The sequence below is a fragment of the Anolis sagrei genome, chromosome 2 (assembly GCF_037176765.1).
Source record: "Anolis sagrei isolate rAnoSag1 chromosome 2, rAnoSag1.mat, whole genome shotgun sequence".
In the NCBI taxonomy this organism is placed as follows: domain Eukaryota; kingdom Metazoa; phylum Chordata; class Lepidosauria; order Squamata; family Dactyloidae; genus Anolis; species Anolis sagrei.
In genome coordinates this window covers 17,555,726-17,583,451 of record NC_090022.1, presented here as the reverse complement: position 1 = coordinate 17,583,451, position 27,726 = coordinate 17,555,726, and the positions used below count along the sequence as shown (strand labels likewise).

The following is a 27,726-nucleotide window of genomic DNA, read 5'->3' as shown; positions in this document are numbered from 1 at the left end:
TCTTCAGCCATTGGAGAGCTCCTAATCTGTATCGGAGGTGAGGCATGCTCTCCTATTGGCTGGTGAATGCCGTAGTCCAGCCTCCTCATCGGACTTTGGTCAATCACAGCCAAGCTGGGTCCAGCTGGGTGGTAGCGGGAACTTTGAATCTGTACTGTATAAAATGCTTGTTTTGCCATGTATGTATCTCGCCTCCTTTTGTCAGGAAACTGTGGACTGAATGTCAATCAGCCGATTGAATGAACTATCTCAGTGGCTTTCTCTCCAACTTGGTGAGTATTATTTTGGAACATTGGCTTCTCTTCTAGCTTGCCAGGTGCACGGACTCATTAGCCAGCTATAGGTTAGTGCCAGTGGCTGCTTAACAGACCTGATATCCGTGCCTTTTTGTTCCGGTTTCTGCAGTCTGGATCTCACCATCAGGGGTTTTAAATTGCTTTATTTCAATATTAAAGGCTTATTAATGTGCCACTGTCTCTTTAAGAGACAGGATACTATGTGAAAAGAGAGCGAAAAGTAGGACTTGAATGAATCAAAGGGAATTTTGAAGACTGTGACTTGTGACTCCTCTCTGGGTGGTTTTAGAGAAATAGAAAACAGGCTCAGTCGATGAAAATATACTTTGAGGTTTGTATAATTTATGTTTATTTATTAATACATTTAAGGCCTATTCTCTCTGGTAGAATACATGCAATGAAGTCATGTTTTTAATACTTTAAAAGCATTTTTAAAAAATGTTCATTTTAAAAACACTTTTCAAGAAGAGTTTAATAAATTGCTTATACTGTCATCAAGGTTTAGAGCAGGGGTCCCCAAACTAAGGCCCGGGGGCCGGATGCGGCCCTCCAAGGTCATTTACCCGGCCCTTGCTCAGGGTCAACCTAAGCCTGAAACTACTTGAAAGCACACAACAACAACAATCCTATCTCATCAACCAAAAGCAGGGCCACACTTTCCACTGAAATACTAATAAGTTTATATTTGTTAAAATTGTTCTTCATTTTAATTATTGTATTGTTTTTAAGTGTTTTTTTTTTTTTGCACTACAAATACGATGTGTGCAGTGTGCATAGGAATTCATTCTTTTTTTTCCGAATTATAATCCGGCCCTCCAACAGTTTGAGGAACTGTGACCTGGCCCTCTGTTTAAAAAGTTTGAGGACCCCTGGTTTAGAGAATAAGTCCCATGAAATAGGCTTTTCCTGCTTTAAGGTGAGATTCCAAGGTAGCCATCTTTCTGAACATAAAAGAACGGGATGACTGTCTCCCCGGAGAACGGGACATCTGCGAATACGCAGATCTGGTCTCCCGTATCAGCATCATAAAAGGCCACCTGGTTTGCAGCGTAGTTCAGAAAGACTCGGACCCTCTTGGTCTTTTCACTCAGCAGGAAATGAGGACTAGGAGCGAGGCTGGGAGCACGGTATCTACCTCTCCACTTGCCCACGGCCCAGATCCCTTCCTCAGGACCAATGTAAACAGGGCCTTTTCTCCTGACAGACTTCTTGGCCACCCCTACAGCCCAGCCTCCTGCCGCTCCCACAACAACTTCCCAGAAATGCCTTCCTCTTGTGAATCCCTCATGTCCCAACACATATGCTCGGGGACTGAATCTCTCAGGATTGTCAGGCAGGTCTTGAGGCTTCAGTTCCTGTCTCACACTTTTGCGATCCTCAGACAGGATGAGCCAGGGATTCCCTGTGTCTGGATCCAGAGTGACATTTGCTGTTGGAGACAGAAAGAGAGAGAGATTAAGGAAAGCAAAGAGAAGCAGAAGGAGTTGAAAGGAGAACTGGCACAGAAAGGGTTAAGACACCACAGAATCAACTTCATTCCACTCACAATAATATATCCTTTTTATAATCATGATAAAGACTCCATTATGAGAGGGTCCGAACTCTACTTGTGTGGGATCTGTCTAGAAAACAGGATATTACCCTGTGCCCTTTGTGGGCGCCTGCTTCAGTTGGCAGGTCCGAACTCTACTTGTGTGGGATCTGTCTAGAAAACAGGATATTACCCTGTGCCCTTTGTGGGCGCCTGCTTCAGTTGGCACTGCTCTATCTTGGCTGCATTTGGTCCCTTTTGGGATCAGGTTGTTCCTTCATTATTCCATCACCACCACCACCACAACAACAGAACTTTATTTATATCCCGCTCTATCTCCCCAAGGGGACTCAGAGCGGTTTCCAAGTAATATCATCAATGCATACAAAGTAAACAACATAAACATAAAATTAACAAAGCAATATAAGCATTAAAAATCACGATAGCACATATATATTTAAAATAATCCTGCCTGTTCAAGGCAATTTAAAAGGCCGGGCCAAGGCTAGTGCAATTTGTAGAGGGCCCGGGAAATTAGGTACAGTCTATGGTTGTTCATTTCTGGGGCCTAATAGGAGGAAGTAACCTGGGTAATTGGTAGAAAAAGATATGGCCACGCTTGTGACGGTGGTGGGAGCGAGAGGAGGGCCTCCCCGGAAGATCTTAAAGTTCACGGCGGTTCATAGAGGGAGATGCGATCGCAAAGATAGGCAGGGCCCAAACTGTTTAGGGCTTTATAGGTTATAACCTGCACCTTGAATTTGGCTCGGCAGCTTATCAGCAGCCAGTTAAGCTGTTTTAAAATGGGCGTTGTATGCTCCCTATGGAGCCCCCGGTGGCGCAGTGGGTTAAAGCACTGAGCTGCTGAGCTTGTTGATCGAAAGGTCGCAGGTTCGATTCCGGGGAGCGGTGTGAGCTTCTGCTGTCAGCCCTAGCTTCTGCCAACCTAGCAGTTCGAAAACATGCAAATGTGAGTAGATCAATAGGTACCGCTCCGGCGGGAAGGTAACGGCACTCCATGCACTCATGCCGGCCACATGACCTTGGAAGTGTCTACGGACAACGCTGGCTCTTCGGCTTAGAAATGGAGATGAGCACCACACCCCAGAGTCAGACATGACTGGACTTAATATCAAGAGACTACCTTTACCTTATGCTCCCTATAGTTTGCACCAGATGCCCTCTCTTTGCTTGCCACTGCTGCTACCACGTGGAGGCCTTAATAGTAGTAGTAGTAGTAGTAGTAGTAATAATAATAATAATAATAATAATAGATTTTTCCCACCTTTTTCCCAGGACTACAACTCAATGAGTATCATTCTATTATCATATCATTCTATTACCCTCCATTCTCACTCTTTTTAATAATTGTTTTTAGTGGTATTTCATTGCATAAGAGCCATGGTTTTCTGGCACTGTAACATTGTAGCTGTAAGATTTCTTTAATACCTCAGAGGAGATATTTTTATTGTGGATGGCATGGTTTTAACAATGAATGTAATGTTTTTTAAACGTTTTAATGAGCATTCATTTTAATTCCAATTATAATGTTTATTTTAACTGTGTGTTGTTTTAAGGCACTGAATAGTTGCCTATATGTAAAGTCGCCTTGAGTCCCCTTCGGGTGGAGAAAAGGCAGGATATAAATAGGAAATAAATAATTAATTATATACATAAATTTTGCCCTTCAAACCATGGAATTCCCTCAGCAAAACACACATTTTGAAAAAATGGTTAAAATCCCCGGTGCTGACCCTTGAAATGATAACTAATAGCCTCCCAAAGGAATAGGGAGAGTTGGAAGGGAGAATAACATTGATTCAGTGAAATGCCACCAGGCAAATGGCACCATCCCTCCTGTGACTTTTGTCCACCATTGGAAATTTACCTTTCTGAAGTTCTAGTCCAGGTATGAGAGAATCTGGGAAAGCAAACAAAACAAAAAACAAAACAGATATAAGACTAGGCACCGCATCATCCATTCACAGTAGACATCTGAAATAAATGTTTTAAAAAGAAACCAAAACAAATACTAGTTTGTGGTACTGGAAGAATGGTACAAGCTGAAGGAGGCAGGACTACACTTTGCTTCTGACATGATTCTTCCTCTGTAAGATGTTCTGTTATATGTTTGACAATTAAGTTGTGCAATCATTTCCCACCCATCATGCCTGAACCGCAAAACATAGGAAAAGAGAGAAGAGCAGGGAAGCTTCCATCACCAGCTTCCTTTACCAAAATGGAAATCGTAAGAAATGAGGAAAGAAATAACGAATTCCTGGATCCACTTGCCCAGAGGCCTTGAAATGGCTTCTAGACTCAAAATATCTTCATGTACTAATGGAAAAAGTACTTCATTTATCTGTTTCATTTCAAATGTGCATATTATTTATGGTTTTTTTTTTTGGATTTAACAGTTTGCTTCATCACATTAAAGCAGGGCAGTGTTTATGGGTTGTTTTTCGAGCTGTATGGCCATGCTCCAGAAGCATTATCTCCTGATGTTTCACCTGCATCTGTGGCAGGCATCCTCAGAGGTTATGAGGTCCTCACAACCTCTGAGGATGCCTGCCATAGATGCAGGTGAAACTTCAGGAGATAATGCTTATGGACAGGCCCGTAGCCAGAATTTTGATTCGGGGGGGGGGGGGGGGGAGCTGAGTCTGAGTGAAAGAGGGTCTACCCTAGCAAACCTTTTGTATCGTTACCCCAATACCCCCATGCATATGAGATATATTGAGCATGGTGATCAGATCATATGAATAAACATAACAGTTTAAATAATGTACCAGTAAGGCCTTTTCGCAGACCACCATGAGAATTTCGTGGGGGGGGGGGGCTTTGGGGGCTTCAGCCTGCTTACATGCCTGCTTATGGAGCATGCCCATACAGCCCAGAAAACCTACAACAACCCAGTGATTCTGGTCATGAAACCCTTCGACAATACAGGGAAGTATCCATTAGAGTAGTGCTCAGTCATACTCCATTTAGAAATGAAATGGATGATTTTCCCACTTTCATCACACTGTTAAATCTATCCGTGTGGCTCAATTGTACTCAGTATTATTTCCATTCATTTGCCATCACACTGTAGAGATTTCGCCCTGCCTATCATCCCTCCCCTGTGTTCTTTGTTTTTTAAAAAACCTCCTCTCTTTGAAATGTCAGCTGGTACGTGTCTTCAATTCCTTGAGCTTTCAGTCTATATGGCATTTAAAGTAAGGTCCAGCTGCATCCATTCCACAGTGTAGATGCACCCAGAGAAGGTTCATGTACCTCTGGAAACTTTGACTCCTAGGACTGCACTGCATGGAACTATGTTATTTAAAGAGTGTCTCGACTACATTTATTCTCCAGTGCAGATGCACCCAGAAAAGGGTGTGGATCTTAGGAAGCTATAACTCCCAGATCTATATAGTATGGAGCTATGTTATTTATAGAAGGGGAAGGGGATGGGGAGGAGAAGGGGAAGGGGAAGGGAAAAGAAGGGCTATTTTAAAAAAAGAAATTGTTCTGGCAAAGTAAAAACTCAGTGAGCAAAAGGTGATGGCGGAACTTTCCCTTACAAGGGAATTTTTGGTTCATCCCACAAATTGGGGAAATGTTTCATTGTAAATCTGGGAACAACTACATTCCATCACATTAGAGAACTGACCATTTTGCCCATCTACATTTTGCCCATCTACATTCATACATTACAAAAAAAAAATCTCCATCACCTCCTGAAAAGTTTGAAAACAGTGCTGGCCCCCACACTTAAAAGATGGAAAGAATGACCTACCCTACACTTTAACCCAATCTAATGTGATGAACACAGTGGTTTACCACATTTTAAGTGTAGGACTCAGTGGAATTTAGTGAATGTGATGAAGTGGAAATTTTCCTCTTCTTTTTTCCCCTGTTGTGCTGGAATTCATTCCTATTTTTTCCCCACATTGTTTCTGCCTCCGACACCAAATTTACAGTAAAAAGAAGCAAAACTGAAAAACAAATCTATTTCATTAACTTGTATATTTGTAAATGCATATTAAACCAGTAGTGGTATCTCTCTCTATGTGTTCATATTTGTGCATAGACTGTCCTTCTAATAAAAAAGGAAAAAAATAATGCCTGGGTCTGAAGAAAGAGGCCCACTGCTTCTACCCCAAGCTTAGGCCAATGCAGAGACCAGCATAATTCTTTGCGGACACATCTCTTTACCTCGGAATGGCTTCATGACGCCAACTAGACTGGAATTTAGATCACAAAACTCCCGGATCTTCCATTTCAGCTCCGGAGGGAAAGCCACTGGCTTCTCGGATGTTTGCCTCTCCTCACACCTAGTGGGGAAAAAGAAAGTTTATCCACCACACAATGATGCTGGGGAAAACGGAAGGAAAAAGGAAAAGGGGGCGGCCAAGAGCAAGACGAATTGATGGTATCCTTGAAGTGACTGACTTGATTTTAAGGAACTGGGGGTGGCTACGGCCAACAGGAAACTGTGGCTTGGGCTGGTCCAGGAGGTCATGAAGAGTCAGAAGCGACTGAACAACAACAACATCCACCACAAATCCAATCCAGAATCCTTGAGTGGTGCAAATAAAAAAAACTTAAGGTAAAAAGAAAACTTCAGAAGTTCAGGAGTACACACCAAAGAAAGTATTTGTGTGTTTGCCTCCTAAAAACACAGTCAACCACTGAAGGACAAAAAAAAAAAACAAACAAAAACAGAAATACCATGTATACCTGATAATTGGGAATACCTTTTCAAATGTACAGTGGTGGTTTCAATTAGAGGCAATTTATATAAATAGTGTCTAGATCTAGGGAAGTCATGCTACCCCTCTATTCTGACTTGGTCAGATCACACCTGGAATCACACTGTGTCCAATTCTGGGCACCGCAATTGAAGGGAGATGTTGACAAACTGGAATGTGTCCAGAGGAGGGCGACTCAAATGATCAAGGGTCTGGAGAACAAGCCCTATGAGGAGCAACTTAAAAAGCTGGGCATTTTTAACCTGAAGAAGAGAAGGCTGAGAGGAGACTTGATGGCCATGTATAAATATGTGAAGAGAAGTCATAGGGAAGAGGGAGCAAGCTTGTTTTCTGTTGCCTTGGAGAATAGGACATGGAACAATGGCTTCAGACTTCAGGAAAGGAGATTCCATCTGAACATTAGGAAAAAATTCAGCACTGTGAAAACTGTTCAACAGTGGAACTCTCTGCCCCAGAGTGTGGTGGAAGTTCCTTCTTTGGAGGCTTTTAAAATGGAGGCTGGATGGCTATCTGTTGGGGGTGCTTTGAATGCAATTTTCCTGCTTCTTGGCAGGGGGTTGGATGGCCCACCAGGTCTCTTCCAACTCTATGATTTAATGATTCTTTAAACCAATTTTTGTCTTTCTGGGAAATGGAACCACTATTGTCATTGCCGTCATCTTTTCAGAGCTCAAGTGTGGTGAACCCTTGCCTTTAACAGTTAGGATATGGGCCTAGTGAAGCCCGGCGGCCATTTTAGATTAGGGAAACAGGGAGACATCATCTTAGGTTAGGTTTTCTTAGAGGGGAGGCGTGTCCTTGTTAAGGAAGAAAAGGGTAGATGGCCAGGATTGGTTCAAATAGGGGGCGGAGCCTAATATTCAGATAAAGAAAAAAGGTACCTTTTTGAATTCTGAGGCTTGAGTTTTGGCAGTTGGGTTTTGACAGTTGGAGTTTGGGGATAGCAGTTAGGAATTGAAAAGGGAAAAAGAAGGAAGTTTAGCTTGTGATAAATTCTTAATAGTTGCTTCAAGGAAGAACTATTGGTGTAAACAGACCCTGGAGAATTGGGCTGTTTGTACTGGAGAATCTGCTTAGTGGAATAATAAGAGTTTCCCAGTTTAAAGGTTTTGTGTCAATAAAATAATGATGATAATGAAAGGAGATTCCATCTGAACATGAGGAAGAACTTCCTGACTGTGAGAGCCGTTCAGAGGTGGAACTCTCTGCCCCGGAGTGTGGTGGAGGCTCCTTCTTTGGAAGCTTTTAAACAGAGGCTGGATGGCCATCTGTCAGGGGTGATTTGAGTGCAATATTCCTGCTTCTTGGCAATATGGGGTTGGACTGGATGGCCCATGAGGTCTCTTCCAACTCTTTGATTCTATGATTCTATGACTAGAACCTGTAATTCAAGCACTGAACTACTTCTGAAACCATCACACATTTGTACCAGAGGAATGTAAACCTGTTAAATAAAAGTTTTGTTATAGTTAACTCTGTACCATAGCCTGTGTGTGAATGTCATTGATATTTAAACCCTCTGAGGAAAATAAACCCCATAGTAACACAGAAGAGTGTTACTAAGTATCCTCTCAGCCTGAATATTAGAAAAAGTGGCAGCATACCCCAATTGAAGAAACAGTTACAAAACCTCTCAGTTCAGATGTCATTCAGATATATAGAATCATAGAATCCTAGAGTTGGAAGAGACCTCATGGGCCATCCAGTCCAATCCCATTCTGCCAAGAAGCAGGAATATTGCATTCAAATTACCCCTGACAGCCATCCAGCCTCTGTTTAAAAGCTTCCAAAGAAGGAGCCTCCACCACACTCTGGGGCAGAGAGTTCCACTGCTGAACGGCTCTGTCAGGAAGTTCTTCCTCGTGTTCAGATGGAATCTCCTTTCTTGTAGTTTGAAGCCATTGTTCCGCGTCCTAGTCTCCAAGGAAGCAGAAAACAAGCTTGCTCCCTCCTCCCTGTGACTTCCTCTCACATATTTATACATGGCTATCATATCTCCTCTCAGCCTTCTCTTCTTCAGGCTAAACATGCCCAGCTCCTTAAGCCGCTCCTCATAGGGCTTGTTCTCCAGACCTTTTATCATTTTAGTTGCCCTCCTCTGGACACATTCCAGCTTGTCAATATCTCTCTTGAATTGTGGTGCCCAGAATTGGACACAATATTCCAGGTGTGGTCTAACCAAAGCAGAATAGAGGGGTAGCATGACTTCCCTGGATCTAGACACTATGTTCCTATTGATGCTGGCCAAAATCCCATTGGCTTTTTTTGCCGCCCCATCACATTGTTGGCTCATGTTTAACTTGTTGTCCACGAGGACTCCAAGATCTTTTTCACATGTACTGCTCTCTCTCTCTCACACACACACAGAGAGAGTTATATCTTCCCCTGATTTATCAGTCTCCCTCCTGTGAGTTCCTTATAAGTGTTGGTATTTTAAAGTGTTGGAATTTTAAAATTCCCTGTTTCCCCTTCCCTGAACAAAGTAGTTCCTTGGTGGTAAGGGCCTTTATATCAAGCATCCTGATTGGCTGAGAGATGTGTTATGCACTGGGTAGCAGACAGATGTCCAGTAGAAATATTGTGGTGGAAGATATTAGGAACTCAGTCAGAATGCACATCCCTTCCAACCTGTTCTTGTTGTTGCTCCTATTGCCAAATTGGCTACTGTTCTACCAAATGTTGTTAACATAGATTGACAATTGGAGGGAGGTGGACATTCCTGCAAATTACCTTTCTAAATGATACAGGGATAGCTTTCCATTTCAGGATAAATATTGCTGAGTAAACAAATACCAAAAAAACAATGAGTAGGGATCTCGCTATGGCAGTGACAAGAGTGCCATAAGGTCAAAAGCAAGGCAATATTTTTTTCTGTGACCTTTCATTTAATTCCACAGAAGATTATAGTGTCCACCTGTTATGTTCAATGGAAAGGCTTGGGATCCACTTACCTCTGTAAAAGGTTCTTCACATCCTAGAGGGGAGAAGAACAAAAGAGGAGGAATATCATTGTTCACATATCTGATTCTTTATTGAATGAGAAGGCAGTCCATCCCTACAGATAGACACCTACCAATTTGAATTCCTTTCTACCAAGCACTCCTCAGTCTCCTGAGTCTAAATTCAGGACATGCAGGGTTGACAAAAAGGAAACAGCTATTAACAAGTTTGTGGTTTACAAAAATACTAAATAAGAGTTTTGATTTCAATTAACTTATCCATGTAATTCTCTGTAAATGTAAATGAATCAAAATCCTAAACATGTCTGAGGGTATTTAGGTTTCACACATACACCCAGTGCATCTTGGAATATCCTATATCTATATATATAAATTTGTTAGGGGAATCCAACGAGGAAACAAAACTCAAAAAACCCCCAACGAAACTTAACCAAAATTCCCATGCCCATAACACAACCCACAAGGTACAAACATATCTACTCAAAATGAAAAACAACACAACAACACACTCACAAAACGACAAAACAACAAAACTCAAAAATCCCCCAACGAAACTTAACCAAATTTCCCATGCCCATAACACAACCCACAAGGTACAAACATATCTACTCAAAATGAAAAACAACACAACAACACACTCACAAAACGGCAAAACAACAAAACTCAAAAATCCCCCAACGAAACTTAACCAAATTTCCCATGCCCATAACACAACCCACAAGGTACAAACATATCTACTCAAAATGAAAAACAACACAACAACACACTCACAAAACGGCAAAACAACAAAACTCAAAAATCCCCCAACGAAACTTAACCAAATTTCCCATGCCCATAACACAACCCACAAGGTACAAACATATCTACTCAAAATGAAAAACAACACAACAACACACTCACAAAACGGCAAAACAACAAAACTCAAAAATCCCCCAACGAAACTTAACCAAAATTCCCATGCCCATAACACAACCCACAAGGTACAAACATATCTACTCAAAATGAAAAACAACACAACAACACACTCAAAACGGCAAAAAAACAAAACTCAAAAAAACCCCAACGAAACTTAACCAAAATTCCCATGCCCATAACACAACCCACAAGGTACAAACGTATCTACTCAAAATGAAAAACAACACCACAACACACTCACAAAACGGCAAAACAACTGAGCATGCGCATTGGCGCCCAGCCGCAACTTCCCTGGCGCGCGCACATGCCCTTCCGGCCAACGTTCCCTCTGCGGAAACCATGCCCACTCCAATCCCCACCGCGCCGCTTCCGGCACACACACACACCCCTGCCGCACACACACACACAACCCCACACTCCATCACTCCCCCCGCTGCCGCACACACACACGCAACCCCACTCCCCCCGCCGCCGCACACACACACGCAACCCCACATTCCATCACTTCCCCTGCTGCCGCATGCACACACGCAACCCCACTCCCCCCGCCGCCGCACACACACACGCAACCCCACGCTCCATCACTCCCCCCGCCGCCGCACGCACACACGCAACCCCACTCCCCCCGCCGCCGCACACACACACACAACCCCACGCTCCATAACTCCCCCCCCCCGCCACCGCACACACACACGCAACCCCACGCTCCATCACTCCCCCCGCCGCTGCACACACACACGCAACCCCACGCTCCATCACTCCCCCACCCCAATCTTACCTCCTTTTACTTCACGCTACCTCCAAACCCCACCCCGCCCCTTCCCGCCCTGTCAAAATCTAGGAAAGACAGGAAGGAAGGAAAGAAGGAAGAAAGAGAAAGGGAGGTAAAGAAAAAGGGGGAAGGAAGGAAAGTTAGAGAAAGAAGGAAGAAGAAAAGGAAAGAAAAGGAAAGATGGAAGGAAAGAAAAGAGAGACAGCAGAAAAGAAAGAAAAAGGGGGAAGGAAGGAAAGAGATAGAGAAAGAAGAGGAGAAGGAAAGATGGGAGGGAAGGAAGGAAGGAGGGAAAGAAGGAGAGAAAGAGGGAAGATTGGCCACAGCAACACGTGGCGGGTAAAGGTTGTTATTTCTATTATTATTATTATTATTATTATTATTATTATTATTATTATTATGCAATTGTTCCTATGAGACCCTGGAGGAATGGGAGAGGTGTCAGGTCCCAGAGGCAATGCATTGCATTATTGTTATTGTTATGATGGTGGTAAAATAAAAGGAAATAAAAAGTGAAAGATGGAAGCAAACAGGGAGGGAAGAAAGGCAAAGGAAGAAAGGGGGAGGGAATGAAGGAAAGAGAGATGGATGAAACCAAGTAGTGAAAGAAAGAAATAGGTAGAGAAGGAAGAAAGGAGAGAAAGGGGGAGGAAAAGGGGGAAGGAATAGGTAGGGACCTCTCTTTCATAATAGTCCAGATATCTACCTCAACTTTGATAAGTTTTACTATAGGCCACAGCAATGCGTGGCAGGGCACAGCTAGTCTATTTAAATAAAAACATAATGTTAGTTTGTGGGATTAACATAACTCAAAAACCACTGGACGAATTGACACCAAATTTGGACACAACACACCTATGAGACCAATGAGTGACCATCACTCATAAAAACACTGAAAAACACAATGGAAGGGATTTTAAAAGCCAAAAAGCAAAAAGACACTACAGCACATGTGCAAAAATGACTCCCCCGGCAAACAAAGCACACAATAGCATATCCACATTCTTGTCCGGACTACAGCTTCCCGAATCCCATAGACCAGGCTCTTTAGGAGAGGAGGATGATCCAAATTCACTGCTTCCAAGATGAAAGCTTTCTTCTCCTTGGATTTCTTTGAGAGCATCCCAATCCCTGCACATTTCCAATTTCCTATTCCTCGACTGCACCTCTCAGTAATACTCCAGACAGATAAGATAGATAGAGATGAGTAGATAGATCAATCAATCAGGAGGACTGCTGGGAGTTGCAGTCCAAGAATAGGTAGAGAAGGAAGAAAGGGGGGAAAAGAGGAAGGGAAAGGAAAAGGGGGAGGAAGGGAAGAGGAAGAGAAGGAAGGAAAGAGAGAATGAAAGAAAAAAGGGAAGGAAGAAGAGAAAGAAAGGAGAGAAAGAGGGAGGGAAAGTTGGCCACAGTAACGTGTGGCAGGTACAGCTAGTATAGAATAGAATTGTCTCTCAGTACATCAGGCTTATTCCTTTCACTCCTTCTGTGCCAGTGGTGTAGTGGTAGACTTTGGGGGCCCTCATCAAACTAGACAAATCTAATGGTTATTTCACTTTAATTGCTATGGAACCCTAGGATGTGTAGTTTGAAAAGGCACTGGAGTGCTCTGGCTGAGACTTCTACCTCTCCCAGGCCAAATTGGAAATGCAGGGTTCAACTGGATGTTTCCATGGCAGTTAAAAAGAAATATAGTTCTATATTTGTGGTGTGTAAACGGGTCCAGGCACCCTCTATAACAGGCATCCTCAAACTACAGTCCTCCAGTTGTTTGGGCCTTCAGTTCCTAGAATTCCTGATAATTGAACAAGCTCGTTAGGGCTTCTGGGAGTTGGAGACCCAAGCAGCTGGAGGGCCGCAGTTTGAGGATACCTACTCTATAACAACATCAAAGCAGATTCAAAAGGCAGGCAGCTGGGCTTAACCAAAACAATGCCCAGTTGATTTCAAAATAACGAAAGAGCAGATATTTTGTAATGGATCTTCCAAAATATTACTGTTTTTATCTAGCTTTCCCTTGACCCACCAGCTAGTTTCTTCTGTCCCGTCTTACCTGCAGCAGTTCTGCTGGTGGCTGCTGACATTTCTCTTTCATCTCCTGGATGAGACTTTCCAGAGAGGAAAGTTCCCGGGAAAGTAAGATCAAGTGTTCATCTCTTTTCCTTGCAACCTGCTTCTTCAGTTCCTCCAGCTGGGCCCGGAGATGTTGCTCCTGTTTATCCAGAAACTGCCGCATTTCTACAATTTCTTCTAAGGTTGTTTCCATTTTTGTTTTTGTCTGCATCTGCAGAGAGCACAAAGAAAAGCAAGTACATGAGTATTACATTAAGATACAGCTGCTGAAGTGAAAAATAGAGAGGGCTTCTGGCACGTCAATGGTTGTGTAGGAATTTCAACAGAGGCTTCATTACAAACTATCAGGTAAAACTCTCGTTGTTGTTGTTGTTGTGTACCTTCAAGTCAGTTCACTCTTATGGTGACCCTATCAAGGGGGTTTCTTGGCAAGATGCATTCAGAGGGTGAGTGGCCTTTGCCTTCCTCTGAGTCTAAGAATTGGCAACTCACTCAAGGTCACAGTGTGGGATTCATGATCAGTCTTCATACCGTCCAAAGATTTGCACGATGAAGCTGTATTTTATAACATGTTTTTACACATTGTTTTAAGTTGTGTTCCTCCCATAATCACATTTCCTTCTATACTTACAAGCAGGTCTTGGGCTTCTTTTTCTGTCTTTGCTTTATATTCCAGAACCTTTTCTCCCTCCTTCACCAGGCAACGCTGATGAAGATCCATCAAATCCTGCAAAGAAACAAAAAATCAGTTTTCATTGGAAGGTAACAGCAACACTTCACAGAAACACACACCCCAAGTGCCGTACATTTCTCTGTGTTGAATTTCATTTTCTTAGTTTTGGCCCAGCTCTCTAATATGTTAAAAGTCATGTTGGATTCTGACTGTCATCTGGGGTATCATCTACAAATTTGACAAACATGCCCTCTATTCTGTCATCCTTTATTGATAAAGGTGTGGAATAGCAATAGCCCAAGACTGAGCCCCATGGAACTCCCACTAGATCAGTAGTTCTCAACCTTCTTAATGCTGTGACCCCTTAATACAGCCCCCCCCCAATTTTGTGGTGACCCCCAACCATAAAATTATTTTCTTTGCTACTTCGTAACTATAATATTGGCTACTGTTATGAATTATAGAATCATAGAATCATAGAGTTGGAAGAGACCTCATGGGCCAATCAGTTCAACCCCCTGCCAAGAAGCAGTAATATTGCATTCAAAGCACCCCTGGCAGATGGCCACCCAGCTTCTGTTTAAAATGTAATGTAAATATCTGTTATTCAGAATGTATTTTCATTCACTGGACCAAATTTAGAACAAATACCTGATACATCCAAATTTGAATACTGGTGGGGTCGGGGGCTGGATTGATTTTTATCATTTGGGAGGTATAGTTGCTGGGATTTATAGTTAATCTGCAATTAAAGAGCATTCTCAACTCCACCAATGATGGAATTGAACCAAACTTGACACTCAGAATTTCCATGACCAACAGAAAATACTGGAAGGATTTGATGAGCACGGACCTTGGGTTTTGGAGTTGTAGTTCACCCACATCCAGAGAGTACTCTGGACTCAAACAATGATGGATCTGAACCAAACTTGGCACAAATACTCAATATGCCCAAATGTGAGCACTGGTGGAGTTTGGGGAAAACAAACCTTGACATTTGGGAGTTGTTGTTGCTGGGATTTATAGTTCACCTACAATCAAAGAGCATTCAGAACTCCACCAACGATAGAATTGGGCCAAACTTCCCACACAGAATCCTGATGCCCAACAGAAAATATTGTGTTTTCTTCTGGTCTTTGGTGACCCCTTTGACACCCCCTCACGACTCTCTCAGGGGTCCCAACCCCCAAGTTGAGAAACACTGCACTAGATCCTTCTCTCTAGGATAAAGAGAAGACATTGAGAAACACGTTTCTGAAGATAGGGACAACATTTTTAGTCCTCCAGTCCACTAGTACTCTGTTCTCCAGGAATTCTCAAATTGATTCCAAAATTACTTCTGCCCTTTTTTTAATAATATCTCTTTGAATGTAATTTATCTGGCCTTGGAGATTTGAATTCATTTAGATTAGCCAGATATTCCTGTTCTTCCCCTTTACCTATTCTACATTGTCCTCTTCTCCATCATCCCCAAGTTGAGCACTGTTAACTTTTTGGAGAAGACTAAAGTAAAGAACTTGCTAAGTAGTTTTACCTTTTCTTTGTCACCATTAGCATTTCTCCATCAGCTGCATGCAGGGGCCCTACCATTTCTTTCTTCTTCCCTTTTATTGTAAATATAACTTTTTAAAAAAACCTCTTTTATTATTTGAATTTCTATAGCTCACACTTCACTTTGGCTTTTCTGGCTTTCTCCCTCCTACACATGCTAGCTATTTGTTCAAATCTTGGTTATGTTTAGCTTAGAGAGGCAAATATTCAAAGGGGGCATGAAAGCCATGTTTAAATATGTGAAAGCATGTCACATTGAGGAACAGGGGCGGCTCGTCCATTACGCGAAGTAAGCGGTCGCAGAACACTGCTTTTTGCCAGGGGCGCAGAGGCGCCTCTGTAAATGCCCCTCGAATAACATTTTAGGAGCGCCCCCTCAGCTCACAACAGCCCTAGCAGTCCGGCTTTCTTGCCTCGCTGCTGGGCGATCCTCTTCCCAAAGGGGCCGGGCCCTTGAGCCTCACCTAGCCCCTCTCATTCCTGCTCCACCTGGCCACCGGGTGCACGAGCAGAGCCGGCACTCAATCATTCTCTGCGTTCGATCCCTTCCCCATGACCGGCTTCCTTTCCCGATCCTGAAGGTAGGCGCAAAAATAAAGGTGGGAGCGGAGGTGGGAGATACCTCCAGCCGGAGGGTCTCTCTCTCTCTCTCTCTCTCTCTCTCTCTTGGTCCCAATGGCTGAAGAGAAAGTCAGGAGAAGAGGCGACTTTTGGTGCGCACGCTGGGGTTTTCAGACGTGCCTCCGGACCCGAAGCGGGCCAGGTGCGGCGGCTCCACTCCTTGGTCCACCCGCAGATTGGGGAGAGGAGAGGAGGCAGGTGGAGCACTGGGGGATTGGGAAAGGAAGCCGGTCATGGGGAAGGGATCGAACGCAGAGAATGATTGAGTGCCGGCTCTGCTCGTGCACCCGGTGGCCAGGTGGAGCAGGAATGAGAGGGGCTAGGTGAGGCTCAAGGGCCCGGCCCCTTTGGGAAGAGGATCGCCCAGCAGCGAGGCAAGAAAGCCGGACTGCTAGGGCTGTTGTGAGCTGAGGGGGCGCTCCTAAAATGTTATTCGAGGGGCATTTACAGAGGCGCCTCTGCGCCCCTGGCAAAAAGCAGTGTTCTGCGACCGCTTACTTCGCGTAATGGACGAGCCGCCCCTGTTCCTCAATGTGACATGCTTTCACATATTTAAACATGGCTTTCATGCCCCCTTTGAATATTTGCCTCTCTAAGCTAAACATAACCAAGATTTGAACAAATAGCTAGCATGTGTAGGAGGGAGAAAGCCAGAAAAGCCAAAGTGAAGTGTGAGCTATAGAAATTCAAATAATAAAAGAGGTTTTTTTAAAAAGTTATATTTACAATAAAAGGGAAGAAGAAAGAAATGGTAGGGCCCCTGCATGCAGCTGATGGAGAAATGCTAATGGTGACAAAGAAAAGGTAAAACTACTTAGCAAGTTCTTTACTTTAGTCTTCTCCAAAAAGTTAACAGTGCTCAACTTGGGGATGATGGAGAAGAGGACAATGTAGAATAGGTAAAGGGGAAGAACAGGAATATCTGGCTAATCTAAATGAATTCAAATCTCCAAGGCCAGATAAATTACATTCAAAGAGATATTATTAAAAAAAGGGCAGAAGTAATTTTGGAATCAATTTGAGAATTCCTGGAGAACAGAGTACTAGTGGACTGGAGGACTAAAAATGTTGTCCCTATCTTCAGAAACGTGTTTCTCAATGTCTTCTCTTTATCCTAGAGAGAAGGATCTAGTGCAGTGTTTCTCAACTTGGGGGTTGGGACCCCTGAGAGAGTCGTGAGGGGGTGTCAAAGGGGTCACCAAAGACCAGAAGAAAACACAATATTTTCTGTTGGGCATCAGGATTCTGTGTGGGAAGTTTGGCCCAATTCTATCGTTGGTGGAGTTCTGAATGCTCTTTGATTGTAGGTGAACTATAAATCCCAGCAACAACAACTCCCAAATGTCAAGGTTTGTTTTCCCCAAACTCCACCAGTGCTCACATTTGGGCATATTGAGTATTTGTGCCAAGTTTGGTTCAGATCCATCATTGTTTGAGTCCAGAGTACTCTCTGGATGTGGGTGAACTACAACTCCAAAACCCAAGGTCCGTGCTCATCAAATCCTTCCAGTATTTTCTGTTGGTCATGGAAATTCTGAGTGTCAAGTTTGGTTCAATTCCATCATTGGTGGAGTTGAGAATGCTCTTTAATTGCAGATTAACTATAAATCCCAGCAACTATACCTCCCAAATGATAAAAATCAATCCAGCCCCCGACCCCACCAGTATTCAAATTGGGATGTTTCAGGTATTTGTGCTAAATTTGGTCCAGTGAATGAAAATACATTCTGAATAACAGATATTTACATTACATTTTAAAAAGAGGCTGGATGGCCATCTGCCAGGGGTGCTTTGAATGCAATATTACTGCTTCTTGGCAGGGGGTTGGACTGAATGGCCCATGAGGTCTCTTCCAACTCTATGATTCTATGATTCTATAATTCATAACAGTAGCCAATATTATAGTTACAAAGTAGCAAAGAAAATAATTTTATGGTTAGGGGTCACCACAAAATTGGGGGGGGGGGGCTGTATTAAGGGGTCACAGCATTAAGAAGGTTGAGAACCACTGATCTAGTGGGAGTTCCATGACGCTCAGTCTTGGGCTATTGCTATTCCACACCTTTATCAATAAAGGATGACAGAATAGAGGGCATGTTTGTCAAATTTGTAGATGATACCCCAGATGACAGTCAGAATCCAACACCAGAGGCACTCCAAGTGGCCAGATACTGGTCAAAGGACATTTAACCAACTACCAAGTTTGCAAAATCTGTGTTTTGTTTTTTTAAATCTGTGTGTTTGTTTTGTTCTGTTAGAATTGTAACACAATGGTATGGTTGCTGATGACACGATAAATAAATAAATACTCCAGAAAGTGTGGACAGGGCCCTAGGAACATTCACGTTTTTTAAACGCAAATGCTCCTGGGATAAAGCGCTGTCTGGAAAGGCCCTGGGACAAATTAACAATGGATTAAAATTGCAGAAGAGAATATTCCAGCTAAACTTTAGGAAGAAATTCCTGAGGGTCAGAGCTGTTCATCAGTGGACTAAGCTGCAGCTGGAGAATGTGGTGAAGTCTCCTTCTCTGGAGATTTCATAAAGAGGCTGAATGGCCATCTGGCAGGGGTGCTTTGATCATGTGTTCCTACATGGAAGGAGGTTGACACTAGAGTGTTTTTGAAATCTGTGATTCTATGGAAAGTTAGAAAGTGAGCAGTTGAAAATTTTGTTTGCCCACTGGCATCCACTATGTACAGATAAACATTCCTATTGGAAATGCATCTTCATAGACCTCCCCAGGAAGCTTCCTAAGGCGTTTCCTTCCCTCGTCAAATTCCACAAGAGTTTCTTACCTTGTAGTCTTCAGCTGCTGTCACCAGAGGAATCCTTCGATGATCAGTGTGCTCTTTGTCGCACATCTTACAGAAGAGGATTTCGTCATCTTTACAGAAAAGCTTCAGGGGCTCCTTGTGTTTCTCACAGACTTTCTCCTTGCCTTCTGCCTTCTTAGGCCCCTCAAGGCTGAGTTTCTTGGTTATTTTTGCAACATTGGCTAGCTGTTGATTTGTTCTGAGGTTCTTTTGTGAAACGATCTCTCTGCACTGAGGGCAGGAGGTCTCTGAGTTGCCTGACTTCTCCCAGGTCTGGGTCAGGCAGGCTCTGCAGAAGTTGTGCCCACAGTCTAAAATCACAGGATCCTTGAAATAATCCTGGCAAACAGAACAAGTGGCTTCTTTGTGGAGATCCTCCATGGGATCCCGAGCAGCAAAAATATCAGCCATGTCGATTGCACAAAGAGCACAATTGCTTTCACTTTCCTTTTACTGACAGAGGATTTCCTGTAAATGTTCTCTCAGCATGCCAACATCCTCTCTTAACAAAGAAGGAAAGAACACTTGCAGGAACAGTTTGTAGATAACATTCCTTTTCAAAATAAAGCACCAAGGATTTAGTAAAACTGCAACAGTGTGTTTGTTTGTTTGTTTGTTTATTTAAGCACTTGCCTCTCAACCTGCCGGTGCCTCCAACTCCACATGCAATTATAATCATTATATGGTTTATTGATAAGCCTATTTTAATCCTGCCCTTAAAGCCCAGTTTATGTATTTAGTTGTTGAACACAAAGCCTGATTCTAAAATTTGTATTTTATGCACAAAAATGGAAATAATTTCATTCATCACTTTTGGTGTAAGTGCAATATTTTCCTGAACCAAAAAATATGTTTGTGGTTATATACAGTATCTTTCTTATACAAAAATGAAAGTTTGTGCTTATGTTTAAAATGCTTTCTCTTTATTTCCAAGCCTACTGCATTATATGAAATATGCAGGTATTGGTAGTAGGAGTAGATGAAAGAAGGAAGAGGTTTGTGGGCTCCCAATGCTTAGTAAAAAATCAGGGTCGGAGTTTGGGTTGCGGCTGGTGGGGGGAGACCTCTGAAGGGTTCCATGACAGAAAAAGTTTGGGAAGTTTAACATCAAGCCAGGAGGAAGGTAACTAAGTAACTCCATGGGTAACTCCCTCAAGAGAATCTATGTTGCAGTGGCAAATAAAATAAACTTTTCAAATTGTAGCAAGCTTCATAGAACCATCCAGTCCAATCCCATTCTGCCAAGAAGCAGGACAATTGCATTCAAAGCACCCCCAACAGATGGCCATCCAGCCTCCGTTTAAAAGCCTCCAAAGAAGGAGCTGCCACCACACTTCAGGGTAGAGAGTTCCACTGCTGAACAGCTCTCACAGTTAGGAAGTTCTTCATAATGTTCAGGTGGAATCTCCTTTCCTGTAGTTTGAAGGAAAAGATTCAAGATACAGGAAAATATTCTCACAAAACATTAGGAATGACTTCCTGATTGTAAGCGCTCTTCCCACATTCCAAGGGTATGCTCCCTTGGAGTGTGGTGCAGTCTCCATCTCTGGAGATTTTTCAGCAGATGCTCAATGGCTACCTGCTGAGGGTGTTTGATTGTGTGCTCCTGTATGACAGGTGATTGGACTAGATGGCCCTTGTGGTCTCTTCCAACTCTATGAATCTATGGAAGATTAGCACAGCATATTCTTAAGGTTGTCAGGCTATTGAAATTGAGCAATTTGAACTTGCCGTGGATAGCAAAACCTGTGGATCTGTGTGCCTGGCAAGATGAAGAAGCTATCCCAATGTTCCCAAATCAAGAAATCTCACCAAGTTGAAGAAGAAGCCACAGAGAGTTATTTTATTCAAGTCAGCCAAATTAGGCACTAGCCATATCCTCTGAAATGTTGTTGTACCAATCCGCCTATCCATGACGAGACATTCAATCTTGCATATTGGTTGTTGGTTTGATTACTGTCTTATATTTTTTTTATAATGATATTGTTTTCCTTTGTTTTGTTTTATACTGCTGTTTTACATTTAATGTGTTATGTTTCAACTGTATTGTTGGGCTTGGCCCCATGTAAGCTGCCCTAAGTCCCGAGGAGATGAGGCGGGTTATAAAAAGAAAGTTATTATTGTTTTTTTAAATATATTTTTTATTATTTTATCATGATTTAATACATTTGTTATACATTTGTTTTACAGTAGGTACATATTATTCAATACAACCTAGCTTACTTTTGGCATCTAGTGTTATTTTTCTGCTTATACATATTTTCTGTCCCTCACCACTGTGCTCCCCACCCCCCTCTCAATCCACAGCTTTTACATGTCATCTGTCCAAAATTTCAATTCTTCTTGTGGAGGTAACTTTCCTTCTTTATTTTTTAATCCTTTTTCAATAAATTTTCTCCATACATCATCAAAATCACTTTTAACTTTTAATATACATGTCAACTTATCATTTATTGCCAGTTTCCATACTTCCTTATACCACTCCTCTATTTGTATATTTATTTCTCTTTTCCAGTTCCTTGCTATAAGCATTCTTGCTATTGTTAATAAATTTGTTATCGTTTCTTTATCCTCTTTTTTCAATTGTTTATTGTTATATAATGATAATAAAGATATGCTAGGACTTCTTTCTATTTTAATATTAATTATATCTTCTATTTCTCTAAATACTTTCCCCCAAAAATTGTTTACATATTTACATTGTCACCACATATGTATATATGTTCCTGGTTCTTGACATCCTCTCCAACAATTTTTTGAATAGTTTTTATTTATATGTGCTATTCTTACTGGTGTTAGGTACCATTTCCATATTAACTTGTAGGCTTGGTTGATCATGTTCGTAAGTTTCTAAACTCGTAATGAATTTGTATTAGAATTACCTTTGATCCAATATCGAGCCATGCAGGAATAGTGTGAGGAGTAATTACGAATTGAAACAATTTCCCCAATTTTCGTAATTATTTTCAGATGTCTGGTGCAAGTTTTAAAATCTTGCAGTTTCCCTGACCTCCCTGGCGACAAGTGGCGATGCAGAAGGGTGAGGTGGGCGTGGCTATGCCCCCAGTGGCCGTCAAGAAGAGCTGGGCATAGCCACGCCAACCTCATTCCCCTGCCATCCATCACCATTCAGTCACCCAGGGAAGACAAACTGCGAGATTTTAAAACTAATCTCGCAGTTTGCCTTCCCTGGGTGACTGAATGGCGATGGATGGCAGGGGAATGAGGTGGGCATGGCTACGGCCAGCTCTTCCTGAAGGTTCTGCCCCCAGTGGCCATCAAGAAGAGCCACCACTTTCATTGCGTCCCATAGCACTCCTTTTGATACATCCTTTTCATTAAATCCCCAAATTTCTTGCCATTCTGATTTCACTCTGTCCACAATCTCTCTATAGTTCAAAAATTTTGTGTTCAATCTCCACCTCCTCATTTTGTCATAATCACATTTCAAGGCAATCTTAATTGACACTAGGGCATGATCTGAAATCTTAATAATTCCAATATCAGCATTTAACAATTTACTTAACATGTTTTTAGAAACAAAAATATAATCTATTCTTGTATAAACTTTATGTACAGCTGAATAATATGTATTTTTTATTTCCCTTTACCAATCTCCACACATCCTTTAATTGCCATTTATTCATTACTCTACTTAAATCCGTTGTTTCACTATTTCTAATTTTTGGCATTTGCGTAGTTTTATCTCTTTTTTTTGGTCCATATAACAATTACAGTCCCCTCCAAATATTACATATTGTTGGTGATAGTTCTCTATTTGACCTAGTACTTTTTCATTTTGTTGTTTGAGTGCTTTTTGTTCTTGTTTGTTCTTTTCAGTTTCTAATTTAATTGTTTGTATATCTCAATGTATTGTTTGCAGAGTTCTTTGTATAGTCTGAAATTTGTCATCTGAGATTTTCCTTTCTGCATCCAGTTGCGCTTTCATTTCTTTAGCATTGGCCTGGATCTCCAGTTTCATAGCTTGAATATCTTCCTTCCTCTCTTGTTTCCTTGTCTCTCTTTCTTTTTCAAACATCAAATTCAACTCCCTTGTTTTCTACTCACCCTCAGCCCCCGGTGGCGCAGTGGGTTAAAGCCCTGTGCCGGCAGGACTGAAGACCGACAGGTCGCAGGATCGAATCCGGGGAGAGGCGGATGAGCTCCCTCTATCAGCTCCAGCTCCTCATGTGGGGACATGAGAGAAGCCTCCCACAAGTATGATAAAAACATCAAATCATCCAGGCGTCCCCTGGGCAATGTCCTTGCAGACGGCCAATTCTCTGACACCAGAAGCAACTTGCTCCTGACACGACAAAAAAAAACCCTCTTCTTTAAATTGTTCTATTATTTTGCTTAACAACTGGTTATTATCCATTTCTTTCTTTTCACTACTTCCTTCTGCTCCTGTAGTTAAGGATGGTAACAATGTCGATGTGGTAGGAGGGGGGGGGGGTGCATTCTTGTAGCTGGTGAAATTGTTTTCCCTTAGTAGGAGAACTCCTGCTCATTTTCACCGAAGTCTCTGGAGTCACCCTCTCCAACCTAGCAAAAGCTCTGTCTGAAGGTTTTGTTCGTACCCAGAGAGGATTCCCGCTTAGGAAGCTTTCCTGCTCCTTTTCTTGTTTTTGTTTCTTCCTTCTCATTCAAACACCAGTCAAATTTACCCCCATCCACTTCTTTATAAAGCCTTAATTAATTGATTTTACTCCACTCTGCATAGAAAGCCTTAATTGTGTATACCTTTGCTTATGCTTGCCTTTGATTCCAGGGAATTCCACTTGCATTCAATTTGTAGTTTTACAGTTCTGTAGGAAAGGCTTCTCTTCTTATCACCCCTTATCTCTCACGAGCGGAGAGAAGCAACCCTCTGCTTGCTTCTTCAAAGGAGGAACCGAATGACGTACTGGTCTTTTATAATCTGTTATAACATTCCAATTTCTATTAGAGTTATTACTTAAAGTCTTTTTGTAATTATCTGAACATTTTATACTCAGTAATGGCGACTTCTTACTTTCGTTTTTGGTCTCCGTCAGCATTCATAAATCATGAGCTTATTATGAGCTTATCATTTACCTTTTGAAGCTTTGTTTCTACTCATTAGGTCCCCCGCTGCTTTCCCCTTCTTTCCAATTCAAAAAGATAAGTCCATCGGCTCATTTTTCACTGCTTATTGCTATTTTGCTCAAGAGCGACAAGGGACACGTCTTTACCCGGCCATGGCTGACTCCGCCCCCCAAAAATTATTATTGTTAAGTGATGCCAGCTCACGATAATCTGCCAAAAGAAGTTGAGAACCCATAACATTGAAAAACAGACATTTTTATACTGTAAAATAATTTGAAATTCCTGTTTCCATCCCAGTTGGAGCCAGCTTTGCTCTGATTGATTAGGACCCATCATTGTCATGAGCAGCTAAAGGAGGATTCCCTGCAGAGGCGGGACTGCAGTGCCCACCAGCCAATAAGAGAATGTTCCCTGCTTCCAATGCAGATTCCCACGCTCCAATGGCTGACAGGGGCAGGCTAGTCGAAGAGACAAAGGAAGTGCAAAGAGTTCTGAATAGATTACCGGATCAAAGCCAAGGGACAAACAAGGGAAGCCATCAGGTCCCAGGTGTTTTATTGTTAAGATTATGGAAATATGAATCCACAGAGAATGGGTCCAGCGCCCCTGGCATTGCTGTCCATTGAGTCCAAAAGCAGAATATTGTCCATATTGACAAGATTAAGTAGTCTAGTCCTGGGAAAGGGGAAATGTAATTGTGGACCAATGGGGCATGACCTCCCAGCATACCGATAGTCATGTCAGGTGATGAATGGTGGTAATGTCTAGATGATGAGACAAAGGGCAGGTGGCCCTGCGAATGGATCCTGTCATCCTCTGCACAGTCAAGGTTATGAGGCCAGTAAAGTTGGACAAGGAGGAGAGCCCCGCTCTGAGGCCTGGGGAGGGCAATAAGGGGCATGTGGCCACCAGACCCAGTTGTGGAGTGTGAAAACAGGAGGGAAAGTCTCAAGAGGCAGAAAGAGATAAAAAAAAGCAGAAGTAGAGGATAACATACCAAGGTGCACGTTTATTTAGGGGTTAGGTAACAGTATGACTAATCAAATGGGATAATTTTTTCAAAAGTATCCCGGGCGCTGGTAGCTGCAGCTGGGGCTCCTCCATACTTGCAGACATCTGGAGATCTTCCTGGTCAGTCGTGGGGCCAATCGGGGTATCTGGTACTTACACTCCCCCTGAGGATACAGGTCCTTTGTCTGAGGGGTCCTTCTGGATTCAGTGCTGACGATTGAAGCTCAGGTGTCAGCAGTTGCCAGGAGGGTCTTTGCACAGTTAAAACTTGTGTGCCAGCTGTGATTGTATCTCAAGAAGCCTGACTTGGCCAGACTGGATTACTGCAATGTACTCTACATGGGACTGCCTTTGAAGATGGCCCAGAAACTGCAACTGGTACAAAGGTTGGCAACCAGGCTGTTAACGGTAGCTAATTATAGAGAGTGGACAATACAACTACTAAAACAGCTCCACTGGTTGCCGATAAGTTTCTGGGCCCAATTCAAAATGCAGGTCATTACCTATAAAGCCCTAAATGGATCGGGTTCTGCCTATCTTCGTGACTACGAAGATCTTCTGCAAAGGCCTTTCTCTCACTCCCGTTACCATCACAATCACAGTTGATGGGGATGAGGGAGAGGGCCTTCTAGGTGGTGCCCCCCTGGCTCTAGAACTCCCTTCCCAGGGAGATTAGATGGGTACCCACTCTGTCTACCTTCTGTAGGTATCTTAAAACATGGATATTCCAATGTGAATTTGCAAAAGATTAGGCTCATCTAAGATTATCCAGACCCAATGAATTGTCAGATTGAACACAGCACTTTACTCCCAGTCCTGCCCCTACAATGTATTTTGCACAAGTCCATGGACAGTCCCTGCCATCTCTAATTTTAATTGTCTAATGTAGCCCTTGTTTTGAATATTGAGATTAGTTTTGTTTTATTATAATATTTTTAAATATTTTATTATTTTAATTGTTTAATTAGCTTGTTGATCTGCTTTTTAAAATATGTTCTTATTGGTTAACTCTGTTATTATGGGGCTTGGTCCCAATTGTAAGCCACCCCAAGTCCCTTCGGGGAGATGGTGGCAGGATATAAAAAGTTGTTGTTATTATTGTTGTTATTGTTTTCTTATTGAAAGCACTTTTCTCTCACTTTCACCCTGAATATTTCCTATAATGTAGTAGGTTTGGAAATAAAGATAATTTTTTAAATAATATAACCTCAAACCTTGATTTTTCTACAACAAAATACTGTATTTAACAACAGACATGTATTTTGGTACAGGGAAATATTGAATTCACACCTAATGTAGCGAATGAAATTGTTTCATTTTTGTACCTAAAATACGAGTTGGTAAATTGGTCTTTGTGTCCAGCAGCTAAATACGTAAATCCAGGGTGGCATTAAATGACTCCCAAGTTTGTTTTTGGTGTAAGCAGAAGCTGAAAAGCCAAATTCATACCAATAGTGGACACAAAGGGGAGCATTGCGAAGTGTTTCTTGCTAATGATAGGCCGATTTGGTCATTCAGTGGCACAGATTTTGTTTTTAAAACAAAGGTACACTGAATTTCAACCTTTGTCTTCATACTTCATCTTGGATATTTTTAAAAATCAAGATTTTTCCTGGAACCCTTCTTCTTCGTTTTCCTTTCAATGTATATCAAGGTTTCCACAACCAGTGTGCTTTAGAATAGCCCAGTCACAAACTTGCTATTTCTATCTAAAGTTTACTGTTTGTCCTCAAGTCAGTCCTGTTGATCAATCTTGTCCACCTCCTTGCTAAAGCCTTTCCTTAAAACTTCCAGATGAGTTTTCTCCAAACTTGCTGCCTGCTTCTGAAGTCTGAATTTACCAAGTTCTGGTTTGCCTGAATTGGCTCCCCAGTCAGCTTTGCAAAGACATAAGCATTTCCCTGACCTCTGTTATTTTTTCTTTCTTCAGCAATCTCAATTCATCCAAAAATCGGTTATCAGAGTCCAATGAAGCTGTTTTCTGGTGCCTTTGGACTCCGTGCAATTGACAGGAAAGGAGATTCCACTTGAACATTAGGAAGAACTGTTCAGCAGTGGAACTCTCTGTCTTGGAGTGTGGAGGAAGCTCCTTCTTTGGAGGATTTTAAACAGAGGCTGGATGGCCATCTGTCAGGGGTGCTTTGATTGTACTTTTCCTACATGGCAGAAGGGGGTTGGACTAGGTGGCCCATGGGGTCTCTTCCAACTCTGTGATTATATGAAATAACTTCTAGTTTACCCCAAAAAGGCAATTTTGGTTATGGCAAAATAATTATTTCCTAAAAGACAGTCATTTTTTACAAGTGTGCATTTGTAAGTGAGAAAAAGGGGGGAAACACTCACAGAGATAGCCAAACGTTTGTGTGTGGGAGGATAAGATGTTGTATTTTGAGGGTAGTGTTCTGAGAGAGCAATTTCAGCTGATAGTAACACAGGCACCTTCCACACAGCTGAATAAAACCCCACATTTTCTGCTTTGAACGGGAATATATGACAGTATGGACTCAGATAACCCAGTACAAAGCAGATATTGTGGGATTTTCTGCCTTGACATACTGGATTATATGACAGTATGGAAGGGCCCACAGTTTACTTAATACCCAGTTCCTAAGCATTATGTTGCTGTGTTATGCTTTTGGATGTCAAACATTTTGACTAACCCTTATTACTATCTTGAAAACATA

General features: G+C 42.2%; 1 protein-coding gene across 1 annotated transcript; it reads right to left on the bottom strand.

Annotated features, from left to right (window-relative positions):
* Window positions 1-320: 320 nt before the first annotated feature.
* Window positions 321-19,394, bottom strand: LOC137096292 (zinc finger protein RFP-like). The gene is made up of 7 exons (XM_067465385.1): window positions 18,947-19,394; window positions 13,936-14,031; window positions 13,285-13,515; window positions 9,536-9,558; window positions 6,028-6,146; window positions 3,716-3,748; window positions 321-1,725 (listed from the first exon to the last, which is right to left on the bottom strand). Exons 1-7 carry the CDS (start codon window positions 19,373-19,375, stop codon window positions 1,208-1,210), a joined length of 1,449 nt encoding a protein of 482 aa, XP_067321486.1. The 5' UTR covers window positions 19,376-19,394; the 3' UTR covers window positions 321-1,207.
* Window positions 19,395-27,726: the final 8,332 nt, after the last annotated feature.

Excerpts from the sequence above, each read along its gene's own strand:
- LOC137096292 (XM_067465385.1), bottom strand. The coding sequence starts at position 19,375 with ATGGCTGATATTTTTGCTGCTCGGGATCCCATGGAGGATCTCCACAAA. Across the intron at positions 14,032-18,946 it reads CAGCAGCTGAAGACTACAAG|GATTTGATGGATCTTCATCA; the intron begins GTAAGAAACTCT and ends GTTTCTTTGCAG. Across the intron at positions 9,559-13,284 it reads CACCAGCAGAACTGCTGCAG|GATGTGAAGAACCTTTTACA; the intron begins GTAAGACGGGAC and ends TCTCCCCTCTAG.